Source organism: Lepus europaeus, chromosome 18 (assembly GCF_033115175.1).
Source record: "Lepus europaeus isolate LE1 chromosome 18, mLepTim1.pri, whole genome shotgun sequence".
Taxonomy (NCBI): domain Eukaryota; kingdom Metazoa; phylum Chordata; class Mammalia; order Lagomorpha; family Leporidae; genus Lepus; species Lepus europaeus.
The window spans coordinates 72,938,392-72,951,170 of record NC_084844.1 but is presented as its reverse complement, the minus strand read 5'-3'; the positions used below and the strand labels follow the sequence as shown (position 1 = coordinate 72,951,170).

The window sequence follows — 12,779 nt, the reverse complement described above, 5'->3', positions numbered from 1 at the left end:
CTTTGCGTTACTCCGTTTCCCTGGCATAACTATACTCGTCTTGCTAATTTGTCTCACTCTTTAGGTGCCACCTTGAACCATACCTGGGATAGTAATTTCACTCGTTTGCTGCGTGAACTACGGCAAGAGATTTGGGTTCTTAACACAACTGGACACAGATATTTGGTCCCAATTCGAAGTCATCGTTACAAAACCCCCATCCCCTGCAATACAGCAGGTGTTGTTTGGTTTCTTGGACCAGTAGCCAGAGACGGATAAGTGCTTTGAGGGATGGCATGCAACCTAAGACAGCAGAGGGCTGAAACTGCTCATGCAAGTCGACCCTCTGGCAAAGACGGGTAAGCTGCCACTCCGCTCAGGGGTGCCTAAGACAGGTGCTGGTCCTAAAGTAATAAAAGGGGGAGCTGTGGGGAGCCGGCCCCCACAGCCTCTGTCTTCTGCCTGCCTGCCTGCCTAGACCTGCCTGTAGACTGATGTGAAGTAAAACAACCAAACGTTCTCACTGTTCCAATGTGCGCAAACAGAGAGACTATCAAAAGGACAGTACATACCTTCAAGGACACTCTCTAAGACAGGGGGCTGTGGTATGTGATATGCTGTGGAAGCCTCAGTCTCTCTTCCTAACTGCCTCATTGACCGCTTGCTCCTACACTGTTCTTAGGGTGGACTGGTAGTCAATGACGGGTAAGCACTCGCAGGCTTCTCTAGCGACCTAAGACAGAGGACAGGACATGCTTCCTGAATCCTTGATGATGGGTAAGCAGAGTAAGCGCTGCAGGGCACCTAAGACAGGCATGAGTCCACACCATTCAGCGTTTAATGTGAGGGACTTGTAGGGGATGGATCCTCCCCTGCGGCCCTCTGGACAGTGTAGACACCGGTTAACATAAACACCAGGCCATTCTTGTACAAACAAGAAGGGGGAGATGTCGGGGCTAGTGCCCTGGCCTGACATGAGATGCAGCAGGCTGAGGCTGTCCCTTATCTAATCCTGTTTCCTGTGCTTATTGTTCTGAAGGCACAAGACACATTCCTGCAGGCAGGATGTGACTTCTGATGAAGGTGTATGATGTTCTTTGCTCTATCAGCAGAGCTTGTACCCTGATCTTTGCTACCTTGTAAACTTGCTCTATTCCTGTGCTATGCATGATTGCACACAAAGAATGTTATCTGTATGGGGCCTGGGGTATATATCCTTGTGTTTCTTGGTGCTCGCGGCTGGAGACTGAAGGGTTTCCCCAGGGAGACTGCCTCCAGTCCCTCATCGCCGGGCTCCCTACTTTGGCCTGGAACACGATGAGGCAATAAACGTGGTGATGAATTGACTGAGTGTGCGTGTCTCTGTGTGGTTTGTTGGGTGGCCTCCGACAATTTTAAGTTTACATTACATTAAAAAGGGTTCTTGAATCAAGGGACAAACTTAACAGGCAAAAAGCAAAAAAGATCCTAATTTAGAGGGACTACAGACAATGGCTCTAAACAATATTTAAATATCAAATCTAAACAATATTTGAAGAAATTGGTAAAATAAATATTTTTAATTTCTCCTACTAAAATGCTCAGTCTCATTATTTATCAAATATTAGTGCAAAAATATGGATTTAAATGATCAGAAAAAGTGATCAATTTTTGTGTAATAAAGTCCAATTTTTGTCAAGGCTTTTTGACAGTCTCACAGAAAACTTATGTTTGTGAATGGGAAGAATAATATCAAAATGTCCATACTACCAAAAGCAATTTACAGATTCAATGCAATCCCAATCAACATACCAACGATATTCTTCTCAGAGCTAAAAAAAATGATGCTAACATTCATATAGAAACATGAGAGATGCTTAACATCTAAAGCAATATTATAAAACAAAAAAAGCTAGAGACATCATACCATATTTTAAGACATATTACAGGGGTCAGCACTATGACAAAGCAGGTAAAGTCACCGTGTGCAGTGCCACCATCTCATACGGATGCCAGTATGTTTTCCAGCTGCTCCACTTCTTATACCCCTCTCTGTTATAGCCTGAGAAAAAAGTAGAAAATGGCCAAAGTCTTTGGGCCCCTGAACCTGCATAGAGACCTGGAAGAAGCTCCTAACACTTGGATTCAGATCAACACAGCTCCGGCCATTGTGGCCATTTGGGGAGTAAACCAGTGGGTGGAAGACCTCTCTCTCTCTGCCTCTACCTCTCTGTAACTCTGCCTTTCAAATAAATAAATAAACTGTAAAAAACAAAAAGAAGAAGTGTTAGCACTGACATGATAACAGATACATCGTTCAATGGAAAAGAATAGGTAGCACAGAAATAACCCAAATTTCTACTGGCAACTCATATTTAACAAAGGAACTAAAATGAACTGGAGAAAGAAGAATCTCTTTCACAAGTGGTGCAGAGGAACCTGATTATCCATATGTAGAAGCCTGAAAATAGACTCCAACTATGTGACTCCACACTATGTGAAAGTGAACTCACAGTGAACTAAAAATCTAATCATAAGACCAAAACCTAAGTAAACATAGGGAAACTCTAAATATTGTCAACAGACAATAGTTTTGGGTAAGATTCCAATAGCAATAGTAACAAAAATAAAAACAGACACTTGAGTATATCAAACTAAGATACTTCTTCAAAACAAAGTAAACATCAGAGTGTAGATATAGTGAACAGAATGGCAGGAAAAATTTAAACTCTGAATGTTTACAGATTTCCAGAACTTATATATATATTGGAAAAACTCCAAAAACTACAGTGAAGAAACAGGCAAGGATCTGAATAGACATTTCTCAGAAGAAATGTAAATGGTCAAAACATGTGACTATGCCCAATGTCACTGGCCATTATGTAAATATAAATCAGAACACAATATCAGTCTCCAACATCTGTGGGAGAATACAACGCTCAGGTTTTTGTGTGTGCAGCAAGTGGGTTTTAGAGGACCCTGTTCACCTCTGGAGAGCAGAGTCTACAGGGAGATAGAGAAACCTTACTGCTTTCCTAACGGGCTTATTAAGTTCTCAACCAGTGCCTGTTAGTCTTGCCACAAACTTTCTAGTCTCACTACTTTCCTTCTTCTTCCTCTTCTCTGTGACTTGTAAAATAGTATACATTCTATATACGATGGATACTTTTGATTTATTTTATTCCTTCGGTCTCTTATGAAGTTCCCCCACAAAATCACAGCCCTCAAAATATTCATTCATTTATGCAGTCTGCACATTTCATGAGCTACTAAATTCCAAGTAGTATGTTAAAGGCAAGATCTAGGCCTAACAGAAAAGTGGTCTGAATTCTGTGCCTAGAAGAGGATTTGGGACATAGTAGAACTTCAGGGAAGTGCTATGAGAATGACATGCACTCAGTAAATGAGGAATCTAAAGCATACACTGCATTTAAGCAACACAGCAGCTGCTACTGACCACGGGTAGAGCAATTGAGAGGAATAATGGGAACAAAAATAAGACATCAATAAGTTGAATAATAACAGAGAGAAAACAAAATGAGATAGATGCCAACATTACTGACCTATTTTTGAGGAATTAAATTGATAGAGAGGCTGACATTGTGGCTAAGTGGGGTAAGCTGCAATCTGTGAGGCCAGCATATCATGTGAGTTTCACTTTGAGTTTAGGATTCTCCACTTCCAATTTAGCTCACTGCTAAAGTACCTGGGAAACCAGCAGAAGATGGATGAAGGACTTGGGTCCCTGCCACTCACGTGGGAGACTTGGATGAAGCTCTTGACTTCAGCATGCCCCAGGCTCAACTACTGAAACTCTCTGGGGTGTGAGCCAGCAGATGAAAGCTATCTCTGTCTATCCCTCTCTCTCTCTAAATCCACCTTTCAAATAAACAAATATTTAATAAACAAAATAACTGATTTCAAAATACACAAAAACATGAACAATATTATATCATCTTTATGCCAAAATGATAAAAAATAACAAATGCTAGAGAGCATATGGGAAAAGAAAACCTTCATATATGGTGGGTGAAAATACAAATTAGTACAGTTGTTATGGAGAACAGTATGGTCACTCCTTAAAAAAGATAAAAATTTGGGCCAGCACTGTGGTGCAGTGGGTTAAAACCCTGGCCTGAAGGGCCAGCATCCCATTTGGGTGCCAGTTCTAGTTCCAGCTGCTCTTCTTCCAATACAGCTCTCTGCTATGTCCTGGGATAGCAGAAGATGGCCCAAGTCCTTGGGCCCATCCACCCACGTGGGAGACCCAGAGGAAGCTCCTGTTTCCAGGCTTCAGAATGGCACAGCTCCAGCCTTTGTAGTCATCTGTAGAGTGAACCAGCTAATGGAGGACCTCTCTGTGTCTCTACCTCTGTCTGTAACTCTTTCAAATAAATAACAAAAATTTAAAATAAAGATAAAAATTGACATACCGTTTGACAGTTATCTTGCTCTTGGCTATATATAAGAAGGAAATTTTATTAGAAGGAAATGAGAAGAGCATATCAAAGATACAGCAATTTTCCCATAACACAGTTCACTGCAGCCATGATTTGAAACCAATCTAGCTGTCCATCAATGAAAAAAATGGACAGGGGAACATCATTTAGATAGAAAAAAGAACAAAATATTATTAAATTAATTGAAATAAGCCAGAAACAGGAACATAAATGTCACATAGTCCTTGTCACATGTGGAAGTGAAAGAAAATAATGGATCTGAACACAGAACTGTGATTATTAGAGGCTGAGAAGGGAAGCAGCTAGGGATAGAAGGGGATTGGATAATAGGTAACAAAATACAAAGAGGCAGAAGGAACTTCTGGTGTTCCATAATATAATGAGATGACTACATTCAACCATATTAGGTTCTGTGTAAAGAACTGGAAGAGAGGAGCTGGTAGTCTCAAATCATGGAGAAGAATTAAACTGTAGTTGCTTGGGGGCCAGCATTGTGGCACAGTGGGCTAACAGCCTGGCCTGAAGCACCAGCATCCCACGTGGGCACCAGTTCTAGTCCAGGCTGCTCCTCTTCCAATCCAACTCTCTGCTATGGCCTGGGAAAGCAGTAGAAGATGGCCCAAGTCCTTGGGTCCCTGAACCCAAGTGGGAGATCTGGAAGAAGCTCCTGGTTCCTGGCATCAAATTGGCACAGCTCCAGCCATTGCAGCCATCTGGGGAGTGAACCAGCAGAGGAAGACCTCTCCCTCTCTCTGCTGCTACTTCTCTCTGTAACTCTGTCTTTCAAATAAATAAATCTTTAAACAAATTGATAAAACTGTAGTTGCTTAGCTTGATCAGTTTCTACTGTGTAAATGTGTACAAATACTGCACTACACCCTGTAATAATGTCTGACTAGTACACACTGATCACAAATTATTTAAATAAAATTTTAAAAATCAGGAGCATTTCTTTATATTAACAATGAACTCTTTGAAAAAGAAATTAGAAAAACATTTCCATGCATAGCGGTGTAAAAACCAGGAACCAATGTCTTCAGCATTATCCGTGATGAATCAGATTCACAGCCCTCAGCACTCAGATTTTGCCATAGACCTTACCATGGCAATTGTGGGCATATGATAGTAAATCAATGGACAGGAATACTTTGTCTCTAAATCTGTTCAATAAATAAACAAGGAATTCATCAAAGAAAAAGAGATACCAATTTGGATGCCAGGTCACAAAAACACATGCACTTGAGCTATCCTCCACTTTGTGATGCTAACAATTCTTTCAGACATGTTACATTTTCAGAGACTTTTCTGTAATCTTGCTAAGCTTCCTGGAAATCTGCCTTACAGCAAAGGGTTTCCCAATTCCATTACACTCATGATTTTTCTTTTGTGTGAATTATTAGTTTATCATCTAGAGATAATTTATGGTACAAAACTTTTCTATGCATGCATGTTTTCTCATTTGTGAGTCTGTTCATGGGAATTAAAGACTGATTTACAGCAGAAATACTTTTTCCAAAGTCATTGCATGGAATTTTGTTCCTTATGAATCCTCTGAAGTCTGTTGATGTCTAATTTCTGGCTAAGTTTTATCAAATTCACAGCATGCAAAGAATATTACCTTTTGTGAATTCTATATTTATACAAGCCTGAAATAAAGAAAATGTTTTTACACAATCATTATACTCATAAGAAACCACCTGTGTCAATTCTCTGATGTACCATTGACTTCTGACAATCTTTTCACACTAATAATATTTATAAGCTTTCTCCATTACATGCGTCTGTTAGATAGGATGTGATTTCCAGCAAAAGGTTTTATCACAATACGTACATGAATTTTGGGGAAAAGCTCTTCCACCTTCATTATATTGTTAAGGTCTCTCCCTTGTTCAAGCTCCATGATGGATTATGAGGCATTACTTATGTGAAATGGCTTTCTCACATGTATTTCATTCATTAGATATATATGTTGTGCATTCTGATATAAGGAGAGATTTGGGCAGAGCTTTCCAACACTCATTACACCCATAATGTTTCTCTCCCATGTGAATTCCCTGTTGTCTTATGAGGTATGGCTTCTAATTAAAGGGATTTTACTTTCAAAGGGGTTTTTCCCTATATGAATTTGATGATGTACAGCGAGGGCTGAATTATGGTAAAAGGCTCTGAGTCATTACATTCATAAAATTTCTCCCCATGAGAATTCTTTTATGTTTGATGAGGTCTGATTTGCACCACAAAGGCTTATTCACATTTATTACATTCATGCATTTCTCCCCTTGGTGAATTCTCTAATATTTCATGAGATATAACTTGTACAAAAAGGTCATATAGAAAATTCCCTGTGTGAATTCTCTGATATCTTATGAGTTATGAATTACAGCAAAAAGGCTTTCCACCATCCTGACATCCATAAAACCTACGTAAATTGAGCAACACAGATATAGGAAAACTAAACACACCCACAATCAGATGGAAATGATATCAGTAATAAAGACCCTTGCCACAAAGAAAATCTCAGGATTGGATGGCTTCACTGTTGAATTCTGACAGACATTTAAAGAAGAACTAACTTTAATTCTTCTCAAGTTATTCAAAACAATTGAGAGAGAGGTGATTCTCCCAAATTCTTTCTATGAAGCCAGCATCACCTTCATTCCTAAACCTGAAAAAACTACAACAGAGAAAGTAATTATAGACCAATTTCCCTGATGAACATACATGCAAAGATCCGCAACAAAATTCTGGCCAATTTAATCTAACAATGCATCAGAAAGATCATCCACCCAGACCAAGTGGGATTTATCCTCGGTATGCAAGGATGGGACCAAAGGCTTTTCCACAGTCATTTCATTTATAAGCTTTCTCCATGGTGTGAATTCTCTGATGCATTTTGAGTTGTGACTTCTGGCCAAAGGCTTTTCCACAGTCATTGCATTCATAAGGCTTATCCCCTGTGTGAATTCTCTGATGCTTTCTGAGGCTTGAGTTCTGGCCAAAGGTTTTTCCACAGTCATTGCATTCATAAGGCTTCTCCCCTGTGTGAATTCTCTGATGATTTATGAGGGATGACTTCTGGCTAAAGGCTTTTCTGCAGTCACTGCATTCATAAGGTTTCTCCCCTGTGTGAATTCTCTGATGAGTTATGAGGGATGACTTCTGGCTAAAGGCTTTTCCGCAGTCACTGCATTCATAAGGCTTCTCCCCTGTGTGAATTCTCTGATGATTTATGAGGGATGACTTCTGGCCAAAGGTTTTTCCACAGTCATTGCATTCATAAGGCTTATCCCCTGTGTGAATTCTCTGATGAATTATGAGGGATGACTTCTGGCCAAAGGCTTTTCCACAGTCACTGCATTCATAAGGTTTCTCCCCTGTGTGACTTCTCTGCTGATTTGTGAGTGTTGATTTCTGGCCAAAGGCTTTTCCACAGTCATTGCATTCATAAGGCTTATCCCCTGTGTGAATTCTCTGATGATTTATGAGGTATTTCTTCTGGCCAAAGGTTTTCCCACAGTCATTGCACTCATAAGGCTTCTCCCCTGTGTGAATTCTCTGATGCTTTCTGAAGTTTGAATTCTGGCCAAAGGTTTTTCCACAGTCACTGCATTCATACGGTTTCTCCCCTGTGTGAATTCTCTGATGATTTCTGAGGTATGACTTGTGGCCAAAGGCTTTTCCACAGTCATTGCACTCATAAGGCTTCTCCCCTGTGTGACTTCTCTGATGATTTCTGAGGATTGACTTCCGGCCAAAGGCTTTTCCACAGTCATTGCACTCATAAGGCTTATCCCCTGGGTGACTTTTCTGATGCTTTCTGAGGTTTGACTTCTGGCCAAAGGCTTTTCCACAGTCATTGCACTCATAAGGCCTCTCCCCTGTGTGACTTCTCTGATGATTTATGAGGTTTGACTTCCGGCCAAAGGCTTTTCCACAATCATTGCATTCATAAGGCTTCTCCCCTGTGTGACTTCTCTGATGCATTTTGAGTTGTGACTTCTGGCCAAAAGTTTTTCCACAATAATTACATTCATAAGGTTTCTCCCCTGTGTGAATTCTCTGATGATTTATGAGGTGTTTCTTCTGGTCAAAGAACTTCCCACAGTCATTACATTTATAAGATTTCAACCCTGTGTGAATTCTCTCATGTCTAATGACACCTGACTTCTGGTGAGTGGTTTCTCCACAATCATTACACACATGAGGGTTTTCCACTATATGAGTGCTGTGATGGAGGGGATGGCAGAATTTATTACTGAATGACTTCCCACAAGTTTTACATGCATAGGATTCCTTCTCTATATTTGGTCTATGATTCATTCTAAAATGTGATTGGTAAATGACAGGTTCCACAGGCCCAATATTCTTATAAACGTTCTCTCTTTTGGGACTTTGTTGATGTATACTGAGGTTAGACTTTTTATGGAAATCTTGTAGTATTTGAGTTGTCTTGCCAATAGTGGCAGTTGGCTTATTACAGGTTTCTACCATAAAAAGCTTCTCAGATCCATAGAATATATTCTTCCTTTTGAAGACTTTCCCTTGTCCAATTTGTTCAAGTGCCTGCTCCATGGTCTGAATTTTGTGCTGTTGATTAAGAGGCTCACAGAACTGGAGAGTGTTCCCAGGTACTGTAGTAGCATCAAATTTCTCTCCAGCTTGTAGTTGATCAGGCCCACAATGGGGATACACATTGTGACATACACTGCATTCTTCAGGTTTTATTCCTGAATAGTTTCTCTTTTTGATACTCAGTTTTGGAATATGGCTTATACTTAAATTAAGTGTTTTTCTGAATTCAACTCCCTTGGAAGTTAATGTCTTATTATTTTTCATAACATCCTGATTCAGATTTTTCTCCAGACTTTTCTGGTTGGTCTTAATCAGTTCATCCAGTTTCATGGCAACTGAAGTGAGAAAAAAAATGTCACTGAATCAAATATAATTATTTCTCCTAGCATACTCATGTAAAAGGAATGAAGTTACTTGTATTTAAGAGGGATAAGATGTTAGGAAAAGTTCTGCAATGGTGCCTCCTCACACAGGGCACCAAAATGTTAGGAAAAGAGTTGTAGAATAGAGGAGACAGTGTATCAATTTACAGCCAGACAGAATTTATTCAGATAAAATTAATCTACAGAGGTGGGTGACTAACTGGCTGTGTGTACAAGATGGAGCGGGTGGCAGAAGGCCCCAACTCCCAGGGGCTAGACCTTTTTAAGGAGGGCTAAGGCTGGGCATGGGGGTAGTGGGCAGCAGTGGAGGGGAATTCCAGGAACTGGGTGGGGGCCTTGGGAACCTGGAAAATAACGCAGGGTGGGGTATGAAGACAATAGGCTGTGAGACCCAATTGAGTTTCAAGGGCAAGGAATACATTCCAAAGTTTATATCCTTTGGGCAATGAAGGAGAATGGCTCAGGCTCGTATGCTCGTTCCATCATAAAATTTTAACAAAATGATTAGAAGATACATATTTATGAATATACAGGTTTTCTCCATAATACATTAATATATTAAATTGTATCCATAGATTTTCCAATGTTCATCCATGATCCTGTTTACTACCAGAATTTTTTCAAGTATGATTGAATGGTTTTTGTGGTAAGATGTCTTAAGTCACTGCTTGAGATGCCTGTATCTCAAAACAGTGCCAGTTTAAGCCAAGGCTACTCTGCTTCCAATACAGTTCTGGGATAATAGATACTGGAAAGCAGCAGATAATGGTTTATGTGCTTGGGACCCTGTGATAGAGATGAGTAGGTGAAATTCCAGGCTTCTGGCTTCAGATTAGTCATAACTGTTGCTAGTATTTGGAGAGAGAGTTAATAGAAAATATATTTCTCACTGTTTCTCTCTCACTTTCTACTTTCACAAAAATGAATAAGACTTCACAGAATGGACTAATATTTAATAAATATATTCATCTGTAATCTAGAAACCAATTTTTCCCTGTCCATTTTTTAATGTATTTTTATTTATTTATTTATTTGTCAGAGTTAGACAGAGACAGAGACAAAGATCTTCCTTCCATTGGCTCACCCTCAAATGGCAAATACGGTTGGAACTATGCCAATCCAAAGCCAGGAGCCAGTTGCTTCCTCCTTATCTCCTTTGTAGGTGCAGGGGCCCAAGCATTTGGGCCATCCTCCACTGCCCTCCTGGGCCACAGCAGACAGCTGGACTGGAAGAGGTGCAACTGGGACTAGAACCCAAGGCCCATATGGGATGCTGGCACTGCAGGGGGAGGATTATCCAAGTGAGCCACAGCGCGAGCCCCTTTTTCAATTTTAGAAAAATTGTGGGTTTTGTACTTCTGTGATATTTCAACCATAAATATGGAGACGTTTTACTAGATCATTTCCTTGAAGGTAAAGAGTGAAATGTGTCTATACTGTAAGAAGGATCACATTCATGGGACAAGATTTGAATATGTGGTTGTCTCATGTTCTGTCTTCCCAGGGAAACAGCATTTGTGAAATTTTTCTAATGAAATTCTCTGTTTTATCTGCACTCTTACAGTTTCCCCATATTTCTAAGGAAACCTGACATCCTCAGCTTCTTTGAACTGCAACAGTTACAGAAAGTCCCAATATACCACCTTGGCTATACATTCCCACCAGTTTAAATAATTTGTTTCTGCAATCCAGAGTCTGCTCAATTATTGAAAATTAATTTCTAACTCATTGTGTAGACGTCAGCCCTGGTTACCTCCTCTTGTTTCTTTCTATAAACACTCCTCTGTGATAATTTGAGTTTCTGGAGGTTTTTCATCAGTTGTTGATTTTCACATAAAACTTCATTTCCTTTGCCTTTACTAGAGATACTGATCTCCATAGATACTGTAGAATGTCTGTGTCTGAATCACAAGACCAGCTGTCTTCAGGAGTAAGACTTGGGAAAAAATCATGGAAAGAACACCACTCAACATCTGCTGCACTGCTTCTACTTTGGCCTCCCTGCCCGTTATGTGCAGACTGACCTGGAAGGCTCTGATGTAGGCATTCTTCCCCCATCCAGGGCTCTGCTCCTTGCTCCAACTTGAAGATCAAGTCAGGTTTGGTCATGCAGTACCCTATTAATGGAAACAATGTAGACTTTGTGAAATCACTATCTTGGGTTAATTAAAGAAGTACAGCTTGGTCCAGAAGCTATGCAACCAATGTTCCAATTTGAAATCCTTCCCAGGTGGTAGATATTCAGATTCTTCATGGACTCAAATTCTATACCTGTCTCTCATTAAACTTTATGAATAGTGCTCACTTCTTTGTCAAATAGCGAGAAAATGTTACCATTGGGCATGTGAAGTGTGACACTTACCCAGGGAGAACAGGCTGCTGTAGGTCTCCAGCATCACATCCTTGTACAGGATTTTCTGAGCTTGGTTCATGTTCTGCCATTCCTCCCAGGTAAAGTACACAGCCAGGTCTTCAAATGCTATCATCACCTGGGATAAAACACTCCTGGTCAACATGTCAACTCTGTCACATAACAAACAATGGCAGTTGTATATCTTCTACATGGGTATGGAGGAAGAAGAAGCAAGAATGCCATTTCATTTTAGATTGGTTGAGCATTTGGACAGCCTCACAGAAGCATTCAGCAGGGGATCAAACCTATGGTATAAAGGCTGTGAAAAATGCCCAAGCTGGAGGGAAACAGGAATTTCTGTTCACAAAGGCCAGAGTATGTCAAGGGTATTTGCACAGTAGGCTGAAAGGGAGACAAAAGTCACTCTGGAATGAGCAATGTTCAGAAGAATGTAGAAGAATTCAGGGAAAAAGACAAGAAACCATCAGGGAAGTTATGAAGGGATTGAACAGAGAAGAATTTCCAGGAAAACACTATACACAGTCAATGCAATTATGGCAGAGAAAAAAATATTTTAAAAGAGACAGTAGGACTTTAACTTAGTGTTTATGATGCCAGCTCAGATATTCTCTCTACATCAAATTTCCAAAGTTGGATTTCAGTGCCAGCTCTGGTTTCCAGCTCCTGGCTAATGCAGAACAGGGGAAGCAATGGTGATGCCAACCAAGAAGGAGGCCTAGATTCCATTCCTGACTCTTGGCTTCAGTTGTGCCCCATCCCTGCTTGATATGATTATTTAGGCAGTGAAGAAGTACATGGGAGCTCTCTAGCTTTCTCTCACACCATCAACTTCTTTCTCTACCAAGCTCATAAATATTTGAAAATAAGGGAGGAGATTCAAGAAAGAATAGAAAGCAGCTTTGGCTTTTTCTATAATTATTCTACTCATAAACATTTAAAGAACTGAAATAACATTATAACAAATTAAAGTAAAAGCAGTGGAGTTATTTACCCAAGAACAGAACTTGAGAAATTCTGCAGTATAATCTGCAT

The 12,779-nt window shown here is 40.1% G+C and overlaps 1 protein-coding gene across 1 annotated transcript; it reads right to left on the bottom strand.

Annotated features, from left to right (window-relative positions):
- Positions 1-1,647: 1,647 nt before the first annotated feature.
- LOC133747261 (zinc finger protein 345-like) lies at positions 1,648-12,401 on the bottom strand. Its single transcript, XM_062175565.1, is given in 4 exon segments — positions 1,648-7,282; positions 7,284-9,325; positions 11,398-11,490; positions 11,736-12,401. Coding segments are annotated over 4 exon segments (2,400 nt in total). The 5' UTR covers positions 11,890-12,401; the 3' UTR covers positions 1,648-7,171.
- Between the last annotated feature and the right edge of the window lie 378 nt (positions 12,402-12,779).